At 36.1% G+C, this 27967-nt stretch overlaps 1 protein-coding gene across 1 annotated transcript; it reads left to right on the top strand.

Annotated features, from left to right (window-relative positions):
- The first annotated feature begins 1493 nt into the window (after window positions 1-1493).
- LOC124353542 (Bloom syndrome protein homolog) lies at window positions 1494-27763 on the top strand. The gene is made up of 7 exons (XM_046803428.1): window positions 1494-1635; window positions 3185-3338; window positions 3951-4135; window positions 5808-5999; window positions 7065-7209; window positions 9618-9760; window positions 26566-27763. Exons 1-7 carry the CDS (start codon window positions 1510-1512, stop codon window positions 26620-26622), a joined length of 1002 nt encoding a protein of 333 aa, XP_046659384.1. The 5' UTR covers window positions 1494-1509; the 3' UTR covers window positions 26623-27763.
- The last annotated feature ends 204 nt before the right edge of the window (window positions 27764-27967 follow it).

The following is a 27967-nucleotide window of genomic DNA, read 5'->3' on the forward strand; positions in this document are numbered from 1 at the left end:
TTCACACTGGACAAGGGTATTTCCAAAGTCAAACCAGGTTTCACAATTTTTTATTCTAACCACATATATCAGGCAAACAGCGATCTTTCCATAGTCATATTTTCGTCACTGTCGCATCATAGCTAGTAACTGAGAATTAAAAATTTAGTTTACATATTACAAGCTTTAAATATAGAATATTAGTTTTTTTTTAGTTATAAAATTAATTTACTAAAGTTTCTACACAGAAAGGTTTTTAGTCTGTACATTGATATAATAATAGTTCACTAGTGACTCTGTGTGCAGATGACATAAGATGATTTGATGGATTATCCACCTGAAACAACTCTGCCTACAATAACCAACCATAGACGATGTTTTGGTTTCATTGCATAGAACAATAAAAGATTTTATAGTTTATTTTTAACCCGCCTTTGGATAGGCCTTATTTTTTAAGTTCTGCGCCTAAAATTGTGCTTGACTTGTTTTTTCAATGCTGTTTATATTACTAATAGACCAAATTTTATGGAGTATATAAATATACACTTTTTGTATTACACAAAAAAAGTTATTTTTGAGTGTGCCTATTTTTACAATTTTTGTTATTTTTTATATATAAATTAGTTCCAAGCGTTAATTTTTCACTATTCAATGTCCGGTGGTCATCAGTTAGAGTAGTTTTTTAAGTCTTGAGAAAATATTCCCGATATTGATTATTTTGGCAATTATTTATAATATATATAAATTGATGGTCATAAACCCCCCCTTTTTTGTTTTCTATTTTTGAAGCGTGGTCAACTCTCTTGAAATCGACTGTCGATGACATTTTTCATCTATTGGATGGTTTGTTTTGATTAGATTTCCATCTGAAATGATGTCAACTGGTTACCACCCTTTTAGATAGACGTAGACAGAAATGAAATTTTACCAGGCCACCACCGAATGATAGGCTTTGCTAACACTGCAGCCATTAAATAGAACCAGATATTTTTCCCTGTCCACAAGTATTTAGAAATTTAAATAATGATTAGAATCAGTAAATTACTGCTGTACACAAAAGTGCAGTTAGTAAACCAATCATATCTACCTTGCCGAGAAAATCCATATATGATGCCAGACCTTGCGTGCGTACTTGCTTTTTATCGAGCTCTGCGATTTCTGTCAAGGTGTTTTTTTCCCTTCCCCAACACACCTGTTACGCCAAGGTTCGGCCGGTTCCAAAAACTTGTTACAAACCTGCAACATTGACAATTTTTGTGAGTCCTGTACAGAACTGTTGAGTAACTTATTTTAAGTTATCACCGATTTACGGTTCAAACTGCATAGAACACACAATAATCTTGAAAATAGTTCCGCTTTGGCTGTAAGCAAAAACTGTTGGAGCCAAGATTGAATTTTGATCCAACATTTTAAATTCCCCCCCCCCCCCCCACCCCCCCCCCCCCCCACCCCCCCCCCCCCCCACCCCCCCCCCCCCCCACCCCCCCCCCCCCCCACCCCCCCCCCCCCCCACCCCAGAACCTGCGGAGGATGGTGAACTACTGCGAGAACAGATCGGACTGCAGACGTGCCATCCAGCTGCAGTACTTTGGCGAGAACTACAGACAACGTTGTCCCAACAACCCGGCTGTCGCTTGTGACAACTGTCTCAGTCAGGTACGCGTAGCTGAACTGTGTGTACAATCTATCAAAGTGTGAGGGCGTACAGGTGGTGGCTGATGCCTTTGCATACCCACACCCTCCCTGCCTTCATTAGTGGCACATGTCAGGTAGCAATTTGATCTGTTAGTAATGACTATGTTAATTTCACATGCTAATATATAAATCTCTAATGTTTACAACAGCTCAATTCATTAAGGTTATTGATTTTTTCCCTATTTGTTCTACTCATGTAATTTTGTAGTTGAATCGTTACAAATTTTGAGCACAATTTTTTCAATCAGATTAGTATCATTTGTAAAATATTTTTGATAAAAGAAGTATTATCTTGTTTACAAGAAAGAAAGTGTATCTTGGTTTGATGCTTAATGATTTTTTTGGTACTTAACATTAGAAGGTTAATTGCAGTCATGTTTCTAACCCTTAAAATTATTTCTTTTATACAAGAAATATTGACCCTTTGCATGCTGCTGATGAATTCCAAAATCTTCCTTTAATGTCAAGACATTTATAAAATATTTTTTTAAAGTTGAAAGCTAATTTTTATTATAAATATACTATAAGAAGTAAACACAAAAAAATATATAACAGAGCATTTTAGTTAAAATTTAATAGATTTATTGATAAAAATCTAAAAATAACTATTTACCATATGGTTTTAAATTCAAATACATGTCACAACCTTATAAAACTTATAAATTACAGAAACTAATAATTATTAGAGTATTTTCTTATTTAAGGTTTCTTAGATAAGGTCTATCAACTTATCTTATCATCTATGCAGACAAGGGATATATTTGGTTATGGCTCTGTAGGACTGCAAAACATGATCTGGAGCTAGACAAAGGGCGCCTTCCTCCCCCCCCCCCCGCTACAGAATTTAGGTTGTTTAAAAATACTTCCTAGTCAACCATGATTAGCATGGAGTGTTCGCCTGACATTCTAAAGGCTTTTTGTGAACTAAAAACTCTCCAAGACACACAATGTATAATTTAGGATAGAATCGTATTTGGCATCTCGGTCAAAGTCTATCATTAGAATATATCCATCTACTATAAGTTATATTTAGTGACATACAAATTTTATTGAAATTTGAAGTGAAACGTAATATTTAACATATTTTGTATATTATTATACCATGTAAAAAATCAATTAAATTACATTGTGAAATGAATAATTCAGATTATTCACAAAACAAGAGAATAGTAACATGTTGTAACTTGCAGGAGAGCTACAAGGTGGAGGACGTAACAGAGCAATGTCAGGTGCTAGTGGAGACGGTACAACAGATCTGCACATAGCGTCAATACAGTAACGTGTTGTAACTTGCAAGAGAGCTACAAGGTGGAGGACGTAACAGAGCAATGTCAGGTGCTAGTTGGAGACGGTTACAACAGATCTGCACATAGCGTCAATACAGTAACGTGTTGTAACTTGCAGGAGAGCTACAAGGTGGAGGACGTAACAGAGCAATGTCAGGTGCTAGTGGAGACGGTGCAACAGATCTGCACACAGCGGCAATATAGTAACATGTTGTAACTTGCAGGAGAGCTACAAGGTGGAGGACGTAACAGAGCAATGTCAGGCGCTAGTGGAGACGGTGCAACAGATCTGCACACAGCGACAGTACAACAACTTCACGATCAACCATCTGGCTGACATATGGAAGGGGAGCAAGTGCCGCAAGGTTTTAGACAATGGTGAGGAACATTATCTTTTGCTTTTTTATAATTCTTGCTCAATCTGTTTAAAAATCACTTTTGACCAGTTGAACTAGCTTTGGCTGTTATAGTGTTACAGTTTTGAATATTCTCCCACTACAGTTAATTTCCTTATAATTTTTCATATTAAAATTCATTATGTTCTGAGGAACTTGTATGTCAGAGATATTTTCACATTAAATGTTACGTATTTTTTAAAAGATTTTTTCAAATTATTATATCAGAAAATTAATTATTGGAGTGTGTTATATGGGAAATCCACTATATTATATAATGTTTGTAAGAAGGAAACGTACCAAAGATTAATAATTCTTGTCCTTCTGCACAGATAAAATCATGTGAAGTATATATTGTCTAGCTATCTCTTTCCACATACTTTGAAAACACAATTACTTCAGTCCATTGTAAATATAATTATAGGTATTAAAAAAAAACAATTAAATTCCCTAAAAAAAATTTTTTTCCTATGTATGTTGTTTTGAAACTGATAATAAACAGCTGAAATGTCACAAACTTACAGAAAGGATTAAATATTTCACTGTCTCTTATAACACATTAACGATGTCAATAAAAATCATCTGATGGATTTAGGTCATGACACTTTGAGATCGTTCGGCCAGCTAACGGGATGGGACAAGGTAGACGTCTGTCGGCTCATCAACAAGCTGGTGATGGAAGACTACCTGGCCGAGTATCTGGTCACCAGCAACGACAACACACACTCCTATATCCGCATGGGACCTCGGGCCAGGGAGTTGCTGCACGGAGGGAGCAGGGTGCGTTACTGTGACACAATACATTCCAGAAGCACTGTTCTTATTGGAATTACTTAAAAATTTAAAACTAACACTCCAATAATATACTTTTTTTATTTCTGTGAGGCCTTTTGTGCTCAAGGAGCACATCATCAGACCCACATAAATGAATAAAAGTAGTTACAGTAATAATATAAACAATTTTGTACTAAATAAAAACATGTGTTGTTCCAAACAAAAAAAAGTTTAAAAAAGTTAGCTAAGGAACATAGAACATGTTTAAATTACCAACAAGAAGAAAGATCGGCCGTGGAAAAACATGCACTTTGGACTTGATACTCTTTTTCAAATGCAAAATTATTAAAAGAAGTCCAAAATAAAAAATTCCTTGATGCATGTGAAACAATGTTTATAAAGAAGAACTGAAATAATCTAGTAAATAACGAAACTGAGCCTTTTCAAAATTCACCATTACTTTATTTGATCTAAGTAATATCAACTTTATTTCTTTATATATACATAGACATACTGTACTGTGATAGAGATACTGTGTCTTCTTGTATTTTTAATGACATGTGTTTTTATTTAAGTAAAAGATTGTTTATATTATTATTGTAACCACTTATATTCAGTTATGTGGGTTTGATGATGTGCTCCTTGAGCACAAAAGGCCTCACAGAAATAAAAAAAGTATATTATTGGAGTGTTTGTTTTAAATGTATAACTATTACACAAGTTGACTGCCTTCAAGGTCTAAATGTTTCTCGAAATGTCTTTTAACTCTCTCCTGTATGCATTAAGTAGTGGCGATGCACCCGTAGCAAGACCTATTTATCCAGCTGCTCAAGCAAAAAACGTAATGGTTAAATCTTCCTTAACCTTAAATTATTATTTTTAGTACCGTTTTTAAAGCGTAGAAACGTGCCTTCAAAACTATCACTGACTAAAGCTACCAAAATGTGTTTTAAAGGTATTTTTTAAGGTGATAAATAAAATACTTTTAGTTTTTTGTCTTTATTTTTGAAGTAATTGTTTTTATTTTTAATGTCTAAGTTGCAAAAATACTAAGTAAAATAATTTTTGAACAGCATACTTATCACATTCACTTATGTCGAAGATGTCTAATTCACAATCTATTTCGCTGCAACTGTTGTTACAATTTGAACTCGCCATGTTTGCAACGATACTAAAATGTAACAGCAAACAACCACAATCGTGCTGAAACATAAACGATCAAGAGAAAAATAAAAAAAGGAAAGGGGAATAATCTGCAAGTATCAACTAGTCAAAATAGTTCCCAGTATCACATCTAGAGCGCAGCATTTGTCAAGGAACTAACATATTGCGTAGTTATGAATGATGGGCTGATTCTGACTAATTATACGGGAGGGGCTATTTAGCCTGCGAGTCGATTCGGGCCTCTTGTATGGGAAACGGTTAATGGATGAAAAAAAAATCAGAGGTTTTATTTGTGATCAGTTAAAGTTTCTATCTGTCCTTAAAAAATCATAGTAATTTCGTGATTTAGCCAACAGTGGATTAATCAAACATGTACAGGAGAGGAGATTGTTAGTTTTACACATTTAGAGGATAGTGTAAACTATCCTGTTGAACTATTCAGAAATTTATTAACTTCATCATCCATTTATTATTTTATTCCTGTACTTCTAATTAAGATATTTTTTTATTTCAGGTTGTGTTCTCAATGCGAGAAGTGAAGGCCAAGAAGTCAGCCGTCAACTCTCCAGCTGCAAAGAATGGAGAGGAGTCGAGGTGTCCTGAGTTGGACGCTATCTACGAACGCTGCTTCAGTGAGCTGATGGATGTTGTCACAGCAATCGCAGAGATCAATGAGGTCAATACCAACACCATCATGAATATTCAGGTCAGTTTGCCCACCGTTTCTACCAATCTGTTCTGAACTAACCTAGATACTGGCAATTGTATCAAATCCACATCTACGCAATTATCGCTGTAAACATGGAAAATCCACAACTTCGCAATATGTGCTTCAGAATCATTTTTATTGTAAAAATATGTGTTAGCCGCTCACATTTTACACATCATCCAAAAACTTGTGTACCCAGCAACAATTATACCCCATCAACTCCTTTTTTTAGTTATTGTTGCATATCAATTATTGTTTGTTATTGTTCCACTTTTAATAAATTGAAATCAGGATCTGGTTCTGCTTTTTTGTGTGTTCTTGCATAATACAATCCAGTTTTGTAGCTGAGGCAAGTAACTACTCTCGGATAAAAACGTATAGATACACGAGTTTGAAAGCTAACCACAAACTGACTAGCAGAACTACAATAACAGGAGTTACATTAAAATTTAGCTTGTTTATTTCTACGTTTAGATATATAAATAAAATAATTTACAAATAATAACTTCCAGTTTTTATTTCAATAACACGAAAAAGGTACCAGTCTTTAGCACTTTTCAAGCAAACTACAACTTTAAAAATCAATAACTTGGAAACTTGTGATCCAATTAAGACCAAATGTTTACTTAAGATAGGTACAAATGTACTCTTAATGATTATATAACTTTATAATTATACGAATAAAATGTTCTTATTAAACTATTATGTTAACCTTTATTCGTGACTGGCTAGATAAAAAAATTTGGTATTGGTCACATTATTGAGCTCTTAAAGTTATCTTGGGCATGTTAATTTACACATGCTCATTTGAAAGTGTGAACTACTAGATTTCCAAGGTAATACCGGCTTATAAACAGTTGATCCAGTGAAACTTCTATATTTGTCCTCTTTCCAGTGCTGGTGTTAATTTTCATTGTATTGGCTTTTACACAATATTTAATCAAAAGCTCACTTTAGTTATTTATTTTCTTTGTCATTAAAAGTCTAATAAATGGGGAAAAAATCAGTGATTGTTTACATTAATGTAAGGATGTTTCCTTAAAATTTTGTTGACGTCTTCAGGCACTGAAGGGCATGTCCCTGACTCTCCCGGAGTCCCGGGAGGAAATGCTAACCATCACGGGAGTGACTCAGGCCAACTACGAGAAGTACGGTAGAGACCTGCTCAAGATCACCTGCAGATACGCTGAGGAGAAGAGCAAGCTGAGTGAGTAGAGTACAGAACAAAGTCTCACTGAATAGTTTAAGTACTTTAGTTTAATATCATAACATTTTAATTGGATTGGAACACATTTATTTAGTTCCCACTCTCGTATTTCATCTTTTAATGCCAGTCAGTGATATTTATTTGTCTGAAGTTTCTCACCCTACCAATTTCACTACTAGATGTTATCAGCTCAAAATTACTTTTTCCACTTAAATAATTTTACAAAAATGGTCCCTCACAATAGCAATAAATGTATGGGAGATTTTTATAACCTGTTATCAGTGACCATCCGAGCAAAGAGAAATACAACTGTGAAAATCACAAGACGGCGAGGAATAGGCTGTGAAAATTAACTCTCCATCTGCTGATAAAAAAGTTAAACGTGTTACACCACTTGCAAGATTTCAGAGGATTTGCATAATTTCTTCTAGGTAGACTTTGTTTACAAAATCGGCCTGTTGCAATTGACATATAAGATTTATTTAATATTTAATGTAACACACTTAGTGATTCTTTGAAATCCCTATAAAAACAATGTTTAAGAATACCTGGTATCAAGAAGTCAAATTTTGTAACGTGAAAAACAAGTACATTCTTTGCCCTAGAAGTTGGTATGTAAAGTAACCATAGTGGCACAGTATTTTAGGTCAACTGTTCATGTATTCATGTATCTCTTACTTTAATCACAACAAGTGCTCAAAAAATAACAAGTTATACGCCATTTAACTCATGAAAGAACTCAGAAAATTATTTCCTAATTCATTTTTACATAAACTGCATGGCTATTTTATAATGCTTCAAAAAGTATATAAAACTGTAATAAATACTATCCCGACTTTATGTTTTATATCTAACTTGTAGTGTATAAAGAAAAAAATGTAACATGTATATACATTATTTTCAAATGTTATGTTAATTTCAGAAATATATAGTTTATATGGTTTAAAAATGTGATAAGACTTATGTAAAACAAATATATAGAAAAAAGGCTTAAAACATTTTTATTTGTAAATTACATTTCATACCAAATACTAGTATGTAAAATCAAATCAAATTTTTTATCCAGAATTATATGCTTAAATCAGCATATAATATAATTTATATGAAAAATTAATTTTTATAATTATTTTATGCAACTTTATGGTTTATTGCAAATTTACTCTGGGTTTGCATTTTAGAGTGTTCACTGTTGATTTCTATATTACTCATGTAGGGTAAATATGTTTTATAAATTATAAACTAATGTTCTAGGAATAATTTATTGAAATACTTTTTTTTTTTTTTTTTTTTTTTTTTCTTAGGACAAGAAGCTTATAAATTGCACTTAGTCCTGTAAGGACCTTTGCGCTGCTTCCGGAGTGATAGGATATTCAGGATGGGTAAGGTTAGGGAGTAGGGGCCCCTCGCCTCCTATCGAGATCCATGAGGAAGAATTAGGGCACTACATCTCAAAGTCATCCCGGAAGAAGGGAGGCCAGCTGTGAACCAGCCTCTCCAGTCAAAGTAGGCAGGGGGTGGCACACCCTTGTTGAGGTTAACAAGAGCCTCTGAGGTAAGGGAACAAACCCCACCAACTCCAACAGCCATCCTCCACAGTAGGCTAGACCTATCGAATTGCCCATGAATCCCAGAATCTCAACATTTGCGGTTAGTGATGTGCCGCTACTGGACATCCATAAGGTTGCCCAGATTGAAGTGGCACATCGGTTTTTGCTGTGGCCAGTGGTGGGTTCAACTGGTAGGTATAAACCAGCCAGAAGTGATCCCTGCTGGGTGTTATTGAAATACTTCCAAAATAATCACTCGTACAAAAATAAGAAAATCAAGATTGTGCGATAGCTGATGTGCCGAGCAGCTGCTATAGCCGCAACTGACACGTAAACATTAGAGGAAGGTCAAATCAAAATAAATTCAACAATTCCCAATACTAGGAGAAGTTTGATTTTTCCTCTTTGCAGGACCGTTTGAATGTGACCAAAATTGGATAATACGAGGATCATCCAGAAAGTAAGGTCTAATGACTTATAAAAACTAAATAACAGTTAAAAAAACTTGTTTCCATTTTGTTTAAGCATTTGTTATAATGTTCTATGAGCTTTTGAATGTCAATGTCATAGAAGTCTGCCACCTGTGAGGTTAACCAATCTTTAATTGTTTCTTTCACCTCGTCATCAATGTTGAAGCATTTACCACCAAGCAACTCCTTTAGGTACCGGCCATATCGCTTATTCTGTATAGAAAGTCGTAGTTAAGTCAGAGCATTGCAATAAGTAGCTGCATTTACTGTTACAAAAACAAAACCGTTACTGGGTTAAGTAAAGTCTCCTGATTTTAAGTATAGTGCAGGAGCCTGTTCAAACTTGTGTACATAGATGACATCAGGATTTTTGACGTTGGTTTTATTTCAGATTTTACTGACATAACAAAGAAAAAAGAGGTCTCTGTCACCCTCCTCCAGAAGCAACGGGGGAGCGAAAAAGAAGAGGAAAAGTGGAAATGCAAAGGAAACTCCTGCTGGTTCATACGTGGCACCCTATGTGGCCAAGTTCAGGTATGTATTGTGTTGTATTTTCTATTTCAGTACTATAAAAGACTCTTTTTTAGGTAGACCCTTTAGTAGTATACTTTGGGCCGTTCCTGGGACAAAGCACCTGAGACCGGTTTCTGGGACAAACCGTGTGAGAACCGAATCTGGGACAGAATTGTTAGAGAGCGACTAAGAGTGTGAGTATGGGTAGTCAGAACCGCGTCGCGCGAATCACCCACGCATGTCATCGCTGTCCCGTCACCGCCACCGCGCAGACACCACGCGTTGTTACTGTAAGTATACAAGCAATCGGCACGCGCCTCGTCATCACCGCGCCGCGCGACTGCTGAACCGTCACCACCACCGCGCCGGTGTGAGACACCGCGTGTTGTTTCTTATAAGTATACAAACAATCGGTACGCGCCTCGTCACTGTCCAGTCACCGCCGCGCCGCGCGAGAACTCCGCACCCTTACTCATCCCACTCACCCACCTTCTTCCTACTCCTCTTCCTTTCAGAGTCAAATGTATTAGTAATGCTATCATCCCTCCTTCCACTCATCCCACCCTCTTCCTACTCCTCTTCCTATTCTCATCCATCCATACCTCATCCTTTTCCATCGTCAATCGCCCATACAATAAGAGAGTAACCAGCTCTATAATAATGGTGTCTTCTCCTGCTAGCAAGCAAACAGCATTTCTCAATGCTACGGATGGTCTTCGAAGATCATCAGTCAAGAAATGTTCGAATTGTGGAGCAGAGGTTACTGCATCTAACCTATCCCGCCACAAAAAACAAAGAAGTGCATCCATACCTCATCCTTTTCCATCGTCAATCGCCCATACAGTAAGAGAGTAGCCAGCTCTGTAATAATGGCGTTTTCTCCTGCTAGCAAGCAAACAGCATTTCTCAATGCTACGGACGGTCTTTCGAAGATCATCAGTCAAGAAATGTCCGAATTGTGGAGCTGAGGTTACTGCATCTAACCTATCCCGCCACCAAAAAAACAAAGAAGTGTATGTCAGCGTCAAATCCACCAGCTTATGCTTCTTCCAACGGATTCAATGAAAAACCTCCTTCGATGAAGCAAGTATGTTCAAGGTGTGGTGTTGAAGTCAGGAACTCCTCCATGTCCCGCCATAAAAAAACAAAGATATGCATGTCCACGTTAGATAGACAAACTCCGGATTTTGATATGTCTATGTTGGAAAACTACGCTGATGCTGTGAGTGACAATCAATTCCAGAACGTGATTGCTGATTTTGATATGTCTATGTTGCCAGAGTCCTATTCAAATCTCAGACCTGAAGAACAAGACGTGATTGCTGATTTTGATATGTCTATTATTGCCAGAGTCCTATTCAAATCTCAGACCTGAAGAACAAGACGCGATTGCTGATTTTGATTTGTCTATGTTAGACACTCCAGATTTCTATTCCAAAATTAGAGCTATAATTGGTCCATCTACAGCTGACGCTCCAAAGTTTGAACCACCAGTAAAAAGGATACACCCCGATTCATCGAAAAATTATATCAATACTTGGTCCACCACCATTTGAAGTTCCGGATAAGTCAGGACTATTCACTGCATATACCATATAGTCCTGTATACCATTCACCACTACATATCCCAGAGAGTCCAACATACAACGTGCTTAGTCCGACCGATGTACGTGCTCAAATAAAACCCCAGAAGAAACCATGTCCAAAATGCAGTAAGGAAATAACGGTTTCCAACATGGCTCGGCACCAAAAATCTCAGAAATGTGCCAAAAACCAGCATGGTATGACATATAACGAAACGTCTGAAAAAAGATGGAAATCAAACCAGCTCCTAAAAGTAAAATGTGTTGGATTTGTGAAACACCAATAGAGTCATCCAACTGGAACCATCACAAACAATCGAAACGTCATATCCGTTTGTCAGCACTTCATGAAGGTCCTCGATACAGGAGTGAAATATTACCCATTACGAGACTGACACCAAGACTGCCGGCACCCACTCCAGACATCAACATGCTGGTAAAGAAATACCCAAAACGACCAAGGGAAGTCAAACAAGTACCGAAGGTCAATACAAACGATATAGCTCTTGAAGCGATGATCCGAAAACCGACTAGACCACAAAAGATTCCTACAGGCCGTGAAAAAGATTATTAGTGAGACACCGACTTGTGTACAATTAATAGTGAGAATTCGATTAGCCCTACCATGGAAGAGAGACAGCTTCTGTCTGAAACAGAATCACCTTCAACACCTCATCTGGTTCCGGTACGTACTCCAGAGGAGTCGCAGACAATACTTGATGAAATATCAGAAGTCCAGTCGGCATTCACGGAAGATTGAAAACGTATGTGATTATGAACAAACGTGGGATCAAAGATCCAAAAATGTTTCTTGAGATATGCAAACCACTCGTTGTGAAAAACTTCAGGAAGCTGTAAAAGAAAAAAATCTTAAGGTAAACATGGTTTATCATGCTGAATTCAAGAAAATAATAAACGATGTGGAGGTGACTCAAGTCATGAACTTTAAAAACGAAAAATGAAATTCTTTACTCGACAACGTCTCTGTCTGACTATTATAACTCAGCAAAAACTTAAGATGTTGGTTGAGATGGAGGAGTTTGAGGCAAACGGTTCTCAATGGTCACTAAAAAGTGTGAAAGACTTGGAGATCAGAGTCAACCGATACGTTCCCTTTTCATGGATCCAGCTATGTGGTTCTACCAAAACAGATTCAATCCAAAAAGGCTGTTATTAATGTAAAAAAACGAAGATCAGAAATGTTTTATGTGGTCTATTCTGGCAGCTTTACATCCAGTTAAGGTTCATCCAGAAAGAATCAGCAATTACGAACCTTTCAAACGAGAGCTGCTTCATGCACTAGCAACTTGCGAATGCCCCATGAAACTTGATGATATAGCAAAGTTTGAAAGACGTAGTGGAATTTCTGTTAATGTCTATGCTTATGATGACAAGTTCGATATATTCCCGCTGAGAATAACTGATAACGAGATGGAAAAACATGTTAATCTACTGTTTATCAGAGAAAAAAACAAACACACTCACTACTGCTGGATCAAAGATATGTACCGTTGGTTAGTTCACAGATCTCACGAAATGGACATAAGATGTGGATATGCAATAGGTGTTTTGCAACACTTTACGAGAGAGGATTTACTCATCAAGCATAGAGAAGACTGTAACACACACGAATGCTGTGAAATTGGAACTACCAGAGCCAGGAACTGTAATTAGATTTAAAGATTTCAATTGCTCAATGAGAGTGCCCTTTGTGTATTACGCAGACTTTGAATGCTGTCTAGCACCTATTTCAACATGTCAACCGTGTAAAGTGGATTGTAATGGTAATCATCAGTCGTTCACTATCAAATATCAGAAACATAATGCCATTTCCTTCTGTATGTATGGGGTGTCAGAGGACGGCTTTTCCAAACCACCGATTAAATACTTTGGAGACGATGCTGCACATGTATTTGTAAAAATCATTGATTGAGGAGTCGATAAGGATTAATGAACTTTACAAGAGTGAAGCAATAGTCCCCATGCAGTTGATGACAAAAGAGCAACAGGAAATGTTTGAATCTACTACTACGTGTCATATCTGTGGAAATTTTCTTGGTGATGATCGTGTTAGAGACCATAACCATTTGACGGGTTTGTTTAGAGGAGCAGCTCACAACAAGTGTAACATCAATTTCAAAAAACCTAGGTTCATTCCTGTTTTCATTCATAATTTAGCAGGTTACGACACTCACCTATTCATTAAAGAGTTTGGTAAGTTCGAAAATCGCATATCATTGATACCCAACAACGAGGAGCGGTACATTTCCTTTACGGTCAGTGTGGAAGGTGGAATTGAACTACGATTCATCAATTCATTCAAGTTCATGTCACAAAGTCTCGATAGGTTGGTAAAGAATCTGACAAGATCTCAATTCAAACACATCTCAACATATTACAATGGTAAGGACCTCAATTTATTGCTACGAAAAGGAGTGTACCCTTACGACTACATGGACAGTATAGAAAAAATATAGTGAAACATCACTACGTAAGTCAAGAAGAATTTTACAATAGAACTGAATAAACAACACATAACAAATGAAGATTACAAACATGCGTGCGATGTATGGACCGCCTTTAACATTCAGAAACATGAAAGAATATACAATGCTATATAACGAAACGATGTCTTGCTGCTTGCAGATGTTATGGGAAACTTCAGGGATGTATGTCTCAATACATACAAATTAGATCCTGCCATGGTATTTCACAGCACCTGGGTTGGCTTGGAACGCAATGCTAAAAATTACAAAAGTCGAACTGTCCCTATTGACTGACATCGATATGGTACTCATGGTTGAAAAGGGTATTCGTGGTGGTATTTCACAGTGTTCTCATCGATATGCGAAGGCAAACAATCCCTACATGAAAGACTACGACAAATCGAAACCAAAACAACTACCTCATGTACTTGGATGCAAACAACCTGTATGGGTGGGCAATGTCTGTAAAACTACCATATACAAACTTTCAGTGGAGCAGTTACAGACATCGATGTAATGAAAGTTAGTGACGATTCACCCACAGGTACATATTAGAAGTTGATTTGGAATATCCTGAAGAACTACACGACGTACACTCTGATCTACCTCTCGCTCCAGAACGTAGAGTCCCACCAGGATCGAAAATGGCAAAGCTTCTGACAACTCTCTACAGCAAAGAAAAGTATGTCGTACACTACAAAAATTTAAAGCTTTATTTGAGTCTGGGTATTGAACTAAAAACATGTTCATAGAGTTCTTAGTTTCAGTCAAAGCAATTGGTTGCAGCCGTACATTAATCTGAATACCATGGAGCGTACAAAGGCGAAAAATGATTTTGAGAAAGACTTTTTTCAAACTTATGAACAACTCAGTTTTTTGGAAAAACTATGGAAAATATGAGAAATCGTGTGGACATTCGTTTGGGTACTAAGTCCAAATTAGTGGAAAGATGGGTTAGCAAACCGAACTTTAAGAGTTCGAACCATCTTTACAGAAAACCTAGTTGCTGTACATTTTAGTAACAAAAAACTTTTGTTAAATAAACCTATTTACGTAGGTATGAGTATTCTAGACATATCAAAGACACTGATGTATGATTTCCACTACAATGTAATGAAAGAGAAGTATGGATCTAATATAAAAATGGTGTACACCGATACCGATTCCCTGATATATGACATCAAAACTAAAAACTTCTACGAAGACATGAAACATATAAATTGGATTATTTGATACAAGTGACTACCCCAACCCCAACCAATATGGGCTCCCCCACGTAAACAAAAAAGTTCTGGGGTAAAATGAAAGATGAACTTATTGGTCGAATCATGCGAGAATTTGTAGGACTACGATCCAAGATGTATGCGAGCAATATAGAAGACAACCCATTACATTAAAGAGGTCTAAGGGCGTGAAAAAAGCTGTAGTTGAAAATGAAATTACCTTTAGCAACTATAAAGACTGTTTGTTTAGTAACATCGAGCACTACAAAACGATGAATACAATTCGGAGTCAAGCACACAATCTCTACAGCGTAGAACACCATAAAGTGGTACTTTCATCAAAGGACGACAAGCGTTTCGTACTCGAAGACAATATCCGAACCCTAGCATGGGGGTCATCATAGAATATGCGAAAACTGTTAAATTTTAAATGTATGTAAGAGAACATACTATGGAAATTCAAGTGTATTGCAGAAGAGAAATTCGAAGACCAATTTTTACCTAGACCGTTACGGTGTCTTATTGTAGGACCGTCTGGGTTGTGGTAAAACGAACTTGTTATTGAATTTTCATTTACAACAAAGATGGAGTTCCGTTCAAGAATCTATACGTGTTTAGTCGTTCAATAGAACAACCTGCATATGTAGATCTGCGTGAAACAATACAGTAGATTAGAAAAAAACCTTAGAAGACACATTGCGTTTTTCTATTCTTCTTGTCAAGATCTCATTTCTATCGATGACTGCAAACCAAACTCACTCTTGTGGTATTCGATGACTGCCTCCTAGAAGAGCAAACTAAAAATCAAAGACTATTTCATTAGAGGGACGTCATAAAGGGATTTCTTGTGTCTACCTGAGTCAGAGCTATGGTCGGATTGATATGCAGGTCATACAAAAACAATGTTAATCTGTTGTGTCTGTCAAAGAGAGTGTTCCAGGACTTTGTAGGTTCTGACATGACTTTCAACCAATTTGAGGCTCTCTGTTTTGAGTGTTGGAAAACACCTCATGGATTCATATCTATTAATACTACAGCTAAACCACAAGAAAGGAAATATATGTGCAATTTAAAAAGGAAAACTAAGTGTTGAATAATACTTCGTTGTAAAACGTACCAGTATAAACGTAATTTGACGTTTAAGTATAAACGTAATTTGACGTTTAAGTATAAACGTAATTTAACGTTCATAAACGTAATTTGACGTTTAAGTATAAAACGTAATTTAACGTTCATTAAACGTAATTTGACGTTTAAGTATAAACGTAATTTGACGTTTAAGTATAAACGTAATTTGACGTTTAAGTATAAAACGTAATTTGACGTTTAAGTATAAACGTAATTTGACGTTTAAGTATAAACGTAATTTGACGTTTAAGTATAAACGTAATTTGACGTTTAAGTATAAACGTAATTTAACGTTCATAAACGTAATTTGACGTTTAAGTATAAACGTAATTTGACGTTCATAAACGTGACTTGAAAGATTTGAAGAATAACTCTGTGTTATTACTATAAGTATACAACATGGCGAATAAACTAGACGCAAAAGAAGCAAGGCGACTTGAAAAAATTCAGAGTGTCTTGGCTGCAAAGTTCAAATGTGCTGAACAGAATGAATTAAAAAACTTCTCAAACAAAAATACTATATCATCAAATGCTAATGAGACGTCTGCCAATCGTAACATATCAATAACACATGATCGACCGCTCTCACTGTTTCTAAAGCTAGAAAGTTGGATGAGTTAAACCGGAAATTACAAAGTGAGTTTGCTCAGACCCATTTCAAAGAGTTAGAAGATGTTCGTGGAAAATGAGAAAAAGTACGAACCAATCACCAGAGCCATTAGGGAACAACAACATAGAGAATTGGAAACACAAAAGATACGTAGTCAAAACCGTATGAAAACAGTTGGTAAGATTTCAACCTCAAGCATCAGATCGTCGAACGTTTGAGGATGTAGATTACGATGATGAGCCAGAAGTACAACCTCAAGAGCAATCGATGAAACAGTTGATGGATTCTAAAGTAGTAACACTTGGTTCTCTAGGAGCCCGATACCTTCCAAAATCCAACGACAAACAGTTTGGTATTTGGTACGATGAAAATCTAGAGCAGCCGATGATCGGTTCCGAACCGATTACATTTGATTATGATGACATTATATTAGTCAGCTCTCAAAAGAAAATACAAAGGACTGAGGGTCTTTGGAGATTGTTGACGAAAAACAATATAGTAGAGAAGGATCTGTACACCGATGAAGACTGGAACACTTACAAGGACATATTGGTGAGGACAAACTCGCTTTTCCAAAGAAAACAATCCCAAAAGTGGTCGTCCCAAATCAAGTCAAGGACCTAAAGTGGAAACATATGATAAAACCTATTTGGGATGAGTTGGTGAATGGAAAAGTGGCAACAATTGGTTCAGGGTTTAAAGGTTTACAATGAAAGTCCGGTCGAATATAGGTACATAAAGAACTTCAAAGACCTCATTGACAGGTTACACTACATTCAAGCTCAGGAAGAAGCTGGGAACAACAACTTTCATAATGAAAAACTGTCTGTGGTTGATTTCCTTCACGATGAAATGGAAGACCTAATTGCTACACCTAAAGGGTTGAAGTACCTAGTCAGATGTTTGTCTGTTTTGCCTGAACATGTTATAGAAGTAAAGGGCTTTTGAACGACATCATTAACAAGTTACCATTCGAGTTACATGCGCCCAAGAACTGGAATCTTGACACGTACAACTACTGTGGGCCCGGCACCCAGCTTGACAAGAGACTTGCTAGGGGAGATAAGGGAATTAATCCCCTCGATGAAGCTTGTAAGAAGCATGATATATGGTATAGGGATCATAAAAAACACAGAAGACAGGTGGGAGGCGGACAAAAATATTACAAAAGAAAGCTTGGGAAGAGGGTTACCTCAGATGATGCTGACTTGAATGAGCGTATGGTCGGTCTAGCAACAACAGGAGGAATGTGGTTGAAACGTAAACTCGGTATGAGGTTAAGAACTTCAGGATGTATCTACCCATCAGATATATAAAGCAATGAAAGCAAATATTTTTTACCCTATATATAAGAGAGGATATAATAGAACAGTGATCAGTGGTAAAACCAGTGATGGAGAAACTGTATATTGAATTTTCGAGCGGTATAGCAAGAAGTGAGTATAGAACTGCAATGCCAGTTTCAGAGCTCAACTTCAAATCAAATCAAATCAAAATCTTTATTGTCTTTAGGCATATAGCAATCGACATGGTCATCATTTTATGTTACAAATCATAACTTGTCATAGTTAATGTTTATACTACTTAGGTAGGACTAACTAGTGTAAATTGATAATATAAAACATCATTTTTGCCTATACCTAATTCTTGAATTAAAAATAACATTGATAAATATCAAATAAAATCTTAAACTAAATAATTAAACTAAAATAAATAGTCAATAAATAAAATAAATAAATCTTACATATATAACAAACTTACAAAACATTAATTTCAGAATTTGGCATGTTTAAAAAAATCATCGATACTATAGAAGGGGATGAGCAGCCAGCCATCTATGTAACTTACATTTAAAGAGACTAAAAGATAAATCTTTGGTTGAGAGTGGTAACTTAATTATATAGTCCTAATACACATTATAGTATGGCTAGATCTAATTTTTTCCAATCTTGTGAAGGGTACATCAAGATGATTACCATGCCTTGTAAATCTTTCATGGATTTCATTCCTTACATTATATGATAAAATATCTTTATGAATATATAAGAACAAATAAAAATATATTGAGATTAAAAACAGTTAAAATACCTAAATTAATAAAAAGTGGTTTACAATTAGTCAGGTAGTGAGACTTGGTAATTATTCGAACAGCCTTCTTCTGTATCACAGGGATATCTTTAAGGTTGCTGGAATTGCCCAGAAAATCAAACCATAGCTTATTATGGACTGAAATAGACCATAGTAAACAGTAACAATATACTGTTTAGGAACACAACTCATAAGACGTCTTAATAGATAAATCACACGAGATAGTCTAGTTGATATTTGTTCAATGTGTTTTGCCCATGACAGCTTACAATCAATGTACACACCTAAAAAACTTGACACAATTATCAAACTCAATATCATCTTTAACAGGCCTAAGACTAAACAGAACTGATTTAGTTTTGTCATTATTTAAAAGTAAGTTATTAGCTGAAAAACCTCAATTTTGAAGCTAGTTCTAAGGTATTATTGACTTGTAATTGTAAATCAATGAAGTTATTATCAAAAGAAAGAAAAATTGGTGTCATCAGCATACATACCAAGTTTTTAGACTGTTGAATATTAATAGGTAAATCATTTATTGCTATTAAGAACAAAAGAGGGCCCAATATAGACCCCTGTGGAACACCACATCTAAGCTCCCTAGCTGAAGACCACCGGCCATCAAGATAAACAGCTTGACTCCTCCTAGACAGATAAGATCTAAAAAAATTGTTTTGCAGATCCACTGATGCCATACTGTTCCATCTTTTCAAGCAACAAGCTATGATCAACACAGTCAAAGCACGGCTTAGGTCAATAAAAGTGGCCCAGGCATACTCTTTGGACTCAAAAGCGTTGAGAATCTCCCTTACTACAGTATCAATGGCAGATATTGTTGATCTACCTTGCCTAAAGCCAAAACTGTTGATCAGACAAAAAATCCATGCGATTCCAAGTACAGGCTTACCTGCTTATAGACAATGTGCTCAATTACTTTACCAAAGACTGGAATAAGCGAGATGGGACGGAAACTTGCTGGACTTGTTGTAGGCCCTTTTTAAATACCGGTATATTACTTTAGAAATTTTCAGACTATCAGGAAATACACCCTGCTCAAGGCATAAATTAATACTAATGGTAAGTGGTTCACTGCAACATGATCCACTATTTCCTTCAACATATTGCTAGATAGGCCATAGAAAATCCTTTACTATCTGTTTTTTTCATTTGACTTATAACAGACCTTATTTCAGAAACTGACACTTGATTCCACTTAAAACTATCTGGGTTTGCAAACATTGGGCACATTTCAGTAGCCAATACTGAGCTAGGCTTTTTTTATATTAGACCTTATTTCAGTTATGGAATCAATAAAATAATTATTAAAACTATCAGGGTTTAAGTCCCAGTTCGACTTATATTTAACTGTATTGTTAATATCATTAACAATGGACCAGGCAGCTTTACACTTGTTTATTTGAGTTTTCTATAAGATTAGCATTGTAATTTATTTTTGCTTCATCAATGGCTGCTCGATAAGACCGTTTAAGTCTGGCATAACAATTTTTATCACATATAGACATAGAAACTTTGTACTTGTCATAAGCAACCATTAACAAAGATCTAACATATTTTAAATCGTCATTAAACCAGTTACCCCTGTTTTTAGTTTTATTATTGGGCATACAACTTAATTCCTTAAGAGGAAAAATATTATCAAAGATATACATAAATACCCTAAAGAACCTATTAAAAAAGGCATCAGCATCATTAAAAACACAAAACACTAAAACATAATGTATGATTTCCAGTTGATCCTTGAGAGTTCATTCCTTAGTTGAAAGGTTTTTGTCCCGTGAGTAACTCGCTTCTGCACCGGTTGACTCCTTACAGGTGCTGGGTGGACAGTTGAGGAATTACTGGTGACATAGACCCTGAACCATAGCGCGTTGTGGTCTGAATATGGGAAATGTTCCACAAAAGAAAAATAGTTTTGAAGTGGGATATTTGAAAAAACATTATCCAAACACGCATTAGAACGAGTAGGTTCAGAGTTATGAACAATACATATTGAATTGTCTCAAAAGATTTAGAAATTCTTTGACAGACCTTACATCTTTGGTTACATCAAACTGAGCCATTAAATGTCACCACCACACACACCAGTCTATTAATTAGCCCACTTAATCAAGTCAAAAATATCAAGAGACTTTCAAGTTTTTTCCAAAAACAAACACTCATCACTTGCAGGAGTACGATACAAACTGTATAACAATATTAACTTTTCTCTGATATATTGAAACTAAATTAAAGTGTTTTATGCTACAGGCATTAATTTCAGAACTGCTCAGCCAATGCTCGGATAAACAAATAATGTCACAGTTATTATTCATAATCACAGACTCAAGAGCGTTTAGCTTGCCAAGCAATCCGCCCTGAATGTTTAAAAATAAAAAGGACAAAGGAAAACTGTTCAAAAAAACTAGACTCAGAAACTAGTTGTTCCCAAGCCTCCTGACCCAGGGCCTGTGTTAAGCTGTAGATTTCTTATAACATTAGGCTCAGTTCTTAATGTAGTCTTAGGTTCTACCGAAGAGGGGATCTTTAGAGGACAAGAAGAGTTTCCCAGAGACATACATCCAACGTCTTTTTGTGACTTAAGAGCAGGACTAGAATTGTCCATCGGAATAAACTTAAGTTCAAAATCTTCTACCCGCCTTAATTATTTGATTAGACAACCATTTTTTCCCTCTAAGATTAAAATGCATCCCATGCCTTGTATGAAGAGGTCCTTTCAGCCTTACTAGCCTCTACTAAAGCTAAATTTGGATTTTTGCTACATAGTTCCTTAAGAATTGAGTTAGTTTTTATTAACTTCCATGTTTACACATGACCATTCCACCAGATCATACCTTGTTGGCAAGTCTACCAAAACTATCTTGCAGGTTCCATTAACTCTCTTGAGAATATCAGAAACTCCATTGATGAGTACCTGTGACTCATTCTTTGCCACATCGTTCCGTCCCACACAAGAGAACCAGAGTGTCTTCCTTGTGAAGTTCTTCTAGATTGTTACACATTTCTATCACTTGTTTTGAACCAGCACCGGGTCTGACAAAGCCAACAGCCTTATGTTTATCCTGTTGCGAGTTTACATACCACGACAAATCCTTGCCATGGCTGTCAGCACAAATCCATATTTTCTTTTCAGTATTTCGTCCGGAAGACTCAGGCCCCATACCAATCTGTATACTCTCTTTTGCAACCATATTTTCCTCTTCGACTTCCAATACCTCAAAACGGTTAGTGGAATTAAAACTATAGTTTGACCTTCTAAGCCTACGCTTAGACTGATTTAGTTTTAAATTATTACTTTTGTTTTGTTCCAATTTCAATGCACCCAACAACAATACAACATTCAAAACTGGATCATGGAGACGCATTTTATGATTCACGCATAATGTACCACATTCAAGGGAAAGTATGTGCAAAAATCTGATGGATCGGATTATCAAACTAACTCTACCGTCAAACTGGTAGACAACTTCGCGGCCTTCTTGTTTTCAAGAATAGAGCTGAGGAAACACAATACATTGATCGACACAGTAGAACTCCCCGGCATCACCAGCACTATAAAGGGGGATTGTTAGTTACAGTAACACTGAAAAACAAACACTCTCAAGTAGTGGTTTCTCATCATCGTTTACAGGAGGTGGGAAGTTTGAAGCACTCGGCACACTTGGGCATTTAGGATTAGGGTTCTTTGACCACCTACGTTACCCGATGTACAAGGGAGGTTTTGAAATCACATTTACTAGGAATGAAGATAATGATGCGTTGTTTCACTGGAAAGGGGCAGGGTCCACAGCAACGGATCCTGGTGATGGAAAAATTGTGATAGAGTCGTTTGTGTTACGAGTCCCCATAGTCGAATTTATACCAGCACTTCCAAAATCCAGTTAATTGATGGTTTGAAACATCTGAGTGACAAGGATGCTTTAGTCTACAACTTCTTTCAATGGCAATGCATCGACAAAAGAGGGGTGTTCGGTTCATCGTTCAGCTTCGATATTACAAGTGTTTACATAAATGTGTTACAATCCTAGATTTGTTATAATCGCACTTCAAACAAACAGAACAAACACCCAGGCAAAAGATCCTAGTAGATTTGACAGCTGCAACATCAAAAATGTGTCTGTGAAAATTAATGGAGAAAGGTACCCTCAGGAATTGCAGAATTTTGATATTACTAATGGTATATACAGGATCATGTACGATCAGTACCTAGGGTTCCGAAAAAATAAACTTCGGAGACAATAACGTGTTAGTAAACCTGAAAGAATTTATTGATAACTCACCTTTGGTTGTAATTGACACACATCTACATCAACCAACAACAGACAGATCACGAAGTGACATTCAGATTGAATTAGATTTTGTAAAAGCTATTGCATCTCCACAGGGGAGCAGCGGCACCACAGCATATGTTGTCGTTGTATCTGAGGCACATTTCTCATATGACATTACTCGAAACATAATCAAATTCCTGTAAAAAACAAATAAAAAAAACAACAAAAAACAAAAAAAGTAAAATAAAAATGTTTTTTTTTTTTTTTTTCATTAGTAGGCGGCAATTGTTGTTTTCATGTAAGTGTTTTGTATATAAGAAAGCGTATAGAATGGAAAAGTCAGCATAATTATACAGTTCGGGCTATCCGTAGCTCAAAAACGTAAGCTTCGTACAGCGTACAAAAGACGGAAAACCTACAGTAATCAGATTATCTAATGAACAGCTGTCTCACGGAAGTGATCGTATACTTCTTTCTGGAGAGCAACACAAAGCCGTTTCTAGAGCCGTTAAGAACAAAAAAGGTTTACAATTGCTTCTAAGTTACAACCAACTCGTATCTAATAAACAAGGAGGGTTTTTTGAAGGAAATTATGGAAATGGTGGATTCGTCAGTTCCTGGAGGTAAAACGCTTCATCTCTCCATTAATAAGAAGAAAGTTGGCTCCTTTACTGAGAGAAAAATTTATACCTTGGTTAAAGAGTTTAGTCGATGAGGAGTTGGACACCATTATTGAAAAAAGACCCTACGGTAGAGGGTTGAAACGAACGTATTGGTCGGAAGCTTGATGCACTGTTGTCTGTGAATAAAAAAAGAGATCTTCCCGCTGTCTCTTGGTGAAATAGAAAAATTAGCAGGTATATTAAACATTAATGAGTTTAGAGGTGTTTTCATGCGACAGTTACTTCCCGACAAACCTACAAATATCGAACGTGGTATTGTAAATCTTGGTGACCTTTCATCTGGTGGTACTCACTGGACGTGTTATGTGAAACGTGGTGAAAAGAAATTGTACTTTGATTCATATGGCGATGTCAATCCTCCAATAGAAGTAGTCAGGTACTTGGGGCCAAAAGGGTTGGTTTATAACTCAGAGCGTTATTCAGGGGTTTGATGATCCTCCTATCTGTGGACATTTGTGCCTGGAGGTTCTACGACGAGATTCAGCTGGTGAGGACTGGGAACATATTCCTTCGTAATATAAGGAACAATAAAAATGCATGGAAACCGTGGTTTTATTTTCAACAGATTTGGAGAAGAAATTGAAATTGGATCAATACCAACTCAACCCAATTCAGACCCTTCTCCTAACGAGATAATTGAGCTTGCAAGTGATGTATCAAAAGTCTCACAAGATTTATCCGAAGTCAAGAAATTATTGAAATCGCATTTGGTAAAATCGGAAAAAATAATAAATGCGATCGAGATTGTCCCCACTAGTACCGTAAATGGTGAAAAGATATGGGGCAGCTTCCTACTGAAAAAACCACCAGAGAATTGGTCAAGTGAGCAAAGCAGTGGAGCCATATGATGTGTGGTTGTCAAAGTTCAATTGAGTGAATTAGAAGGCAAGATATACATCATGCAGAAAAAAATTCAACAACGAAATAAAAAATATATGGAAAGAGGTTTTGAAGACTTCCATGATGGTAGTAACTTCATCTAAAACTTGTATAGAATTATAAGTATATAAAAAACTGCAACCATGCCATTACTCAAACTAACTGGAAATGAGTCTGTATTGACTCTCCATCTAGAACACCCCATCCACTTGGATCCAAACGCGGAGTATTATATAGCTCTTGTTGGATTTTACTCTGAGAACAACATATACAACTTGTTGCAACATGCAAAAGTCTATTTTTGGGACTTGGAAATACATTTCATTCCGAAACCGCTGATACTTCAATGCGGTTACTGGACCATCTGAAAAACTTGAAAAGAGTTTCAGAGATTACATACAATCGTTGAATCTTAGTGTAAATTCTAACGATTTTAAGATCTTCAAAGATGGTGACAAAATATCAATTAATTCTCCAATTAAATTCTACTTGGATAAAACCGTTATGATCTCTTAGGTTAGAAAAATCGGATGCAACAAACTTACAAAAAGAATCAACTTACTTCAACTCAAATGAAAATGTAATTGCATCGAATCCACCGAATCTCAGAGCCGTTGATGTCATCGAGATACACTGCAATATTGTCAACAACAGTCTTGTCAATCATGATGTTCACTCTCACAAACATTTGGAGACAGCAATCCTCTACTCCTTTTCCCCTAATGTACCACACGGCTACAAAATATCTCAATCACCTCAAGAAAAACACTACATACCTCTTCGGAGCGGTTTACGAAAGATTCAACAGATCACAATCACACTTGTAGACCAAAACAACACCAACTGCTCCAGAACAACCATGTAAACAACATCGTCTATTTAGATCTGATCAGTAAATCACAAACACATACATACTCACAAATTGTGGTAAATAAAAATGCGTGGTGTCTGCGCGGTGGCGGGACAGCGATGACATGCGAGGTGATTCGCGCGGCGCGCGGTTCTGACCACCCGTACTCACACTCTTAGTCGCTCTCTAACAATTTTCTGTCCCAGATTCGGTCTCACACGGTTTGTCCCAGAAACCGGTCTCGGGGTGCGTTTGTCCCAGGAACGGCCAAAGTATACTACTCCCTTTTTTTGTCTTATCCTCATGGTCTGTGCAAGGATTTTGTTATCAGACAGAATCGATCATACTTATTATTTGTGGTCACACAAATAAGATTTGAACCTCCTTTTTACATGTCCAAAACATCCCTTTCTTTTCATTCTTTAGTGGCCCATTATTAATCAACCTGTTATTTCTTATGTCTCTCATTCCAACCACCATTTAGCTGTTATTCGTAAATCTAAAATCACTTACCTACAGATTTTGCTCTTTCTCCAGCTTTCAAAATCTTTTTTATGCGTATAGCAAAATTGATTCATGATTTATTTACACTTTTTGGGATTTATCTTTACCTCTGATCAATCCCCAGGAAGGATTTATTTGAATTGAGAAAGATTCTTAAACCATTCTTATCATATTTTAATCTATTTCTCATACACAGCTGTCTAATAAGTAACAGACTTTTTAAAATAAAAAATTAATGAAAGAAAGAATTTTATCATTTACATTTGAGAGGTGCATTTTTAACTATTTGTTTTTTGTATACGTCATAATCTCCACTCTTAGAGTTCTTAGTAAATTAAAATCTTTGAAAAATAATTAGAAAATTAATAATAATTAATGTGGATATGTTTGAGTCAATAATGACTTGTTCCGCATATTTGGAAGTTTTTCAATATGCGGAACAAACTTCATTGTAAAGAATATAAAGAGTGATGTGTTTTAGTAATCTCATTCTTCTTTTGCAGGAACAATGGAAGGAAGAAATACAAGTCTTCTCGGGGGAGAGGAGGGGGCAAGGGTAGGGGTGGGAGAGGTGGGGGGTCAGGCTATAGGGCGACAGCGTCCTCAAATTCGCACCAGACCATGCAATCTTCTCGGCCTCTCCCACCCAGCAACAGACCGGGCTTCATGCCTGCTCCTAAAGTTACTCTTTTGCGTAGATGATCATGCCCAAGGCATTAGATAGAATGTATCCACCAATTGAAACAGAATCATCCTTCTAGAAGGTTGAAATTTCGTTTTGGTTATTTCAGAATGTACAATTTGTATATTTCCCTTATACAGAGCAAGGAATGCTCGACATTTATGGACAGAAGTTTTAAACTTCACGTTCTTCTTTGACAAAGTGATTTATCAGCTTCATTTACGTGAATCCACTTTACAGACACATCACATCTGATATGACAATACTATGACTTAGAGTCTAAGAGATTCCAAATAGAAATAGTATGGCATGTTGTAATATTCATTGTTATCGTAGCATTAATGAATTACCTATGTTATTGTAACTGTAGTGAATAAATAGTAGCTGTGCAAGTTTCAATATGCACAGCTACAATATGCAGTTTCTCGATGCATTGGATGTATTAAAAAAAAATGTGACCTTCAGGTCTTTTGGTGAATGATCAACGTATCATCATTTACAACTGTATTACATACCTGCACAAGAAAATTGGTATGAGATGAAATCCTTTGATTGTACGAAGAAAATATTTTGTAAATTAACATTGAAATGTATTCAATTTCATAGAATGCGTGTTAACTGTAAATAAAATCATAATATTCTTGTATGTAAGCTTTTTTAAGACTATATAATATGTAACAGTTATTGTTAAAAACTAATAGAGAAATATTACGAATCAAATTTATTAAAATTAATTCAATATTTTAAATAGTTTGTAAATTAATTTTTAAACATTTTTAGAATAACAAATTCTGGGAAATTAGTGATTGTAATATTTTTTATTTTCAACTCAACATCGGCAAACGATAAAAAGCTAACACCATCAATAAGGCAAACTTGCTCACTTTCTCTTACATGCCTTACATACTCTTTGATCTGGAATCTTTTTAATGATATAAATTTTCCAATTATTATTTTTATATTCTTATATGCATATGTATTTATATTAATCTAATTGTTATTAAATTATTTTTAAAAAATGTTGTCTTCTATCTACATTACCCTGCCTTTAACCTGTTGACGAGTGCGCACAGCATGTGCCGTGCCGCTATGACGGTCCATACTGAGTGCCTCATTGACCAGTGACAGACTTTTAGGGAGTAAAACAAAACAAAACTTTTAAATGTTAATAAACTTGTTTATTATTGTTTAAATGTATATAAAAATACATTGTAGATTGTTAA

Source organism: Homalodisca vitripennis, chromosome 2, assembly GCF_021130785.1.
Source record: "Homalodisca vitripennis isolate AUS2020 chromosome 2, UT_GWSS_2.1, whole genome shotgun sequence".
Taxonomy (NCBI): domain Eukaryota; kingdom Metazoa; phylum Arthropoda; class Insecta; order Hemiptera; family Cicadellidae; genus Homalodisca; species Homalodisca vitripennis.

Excerpts from the sequence above, each read along its gene's own strand:
- LOC124353542 (XM_046803428.1), top strand. The coding sequence starts at position 1,510 with ATGGTGAACTACTGCGAGAACAGATCGGACTGCAGACGTGCCATCCAG. Across the intron at positions 3,339-3,950 it reads CCGCAAGGTTTTAGACAATG|GTCATGACACTTTGAGATCG; the intron begins GTGAGGAACATT and ends TGATGGATTTAG. Across the intron at positions 7,210-9,617 it reads TGAGGAGAAGAGCAAGCTGA|ATTTTACTGACATAACAAAG; the intron begins GTGAGTAGAGTA and ends GTTTTATTTCAG.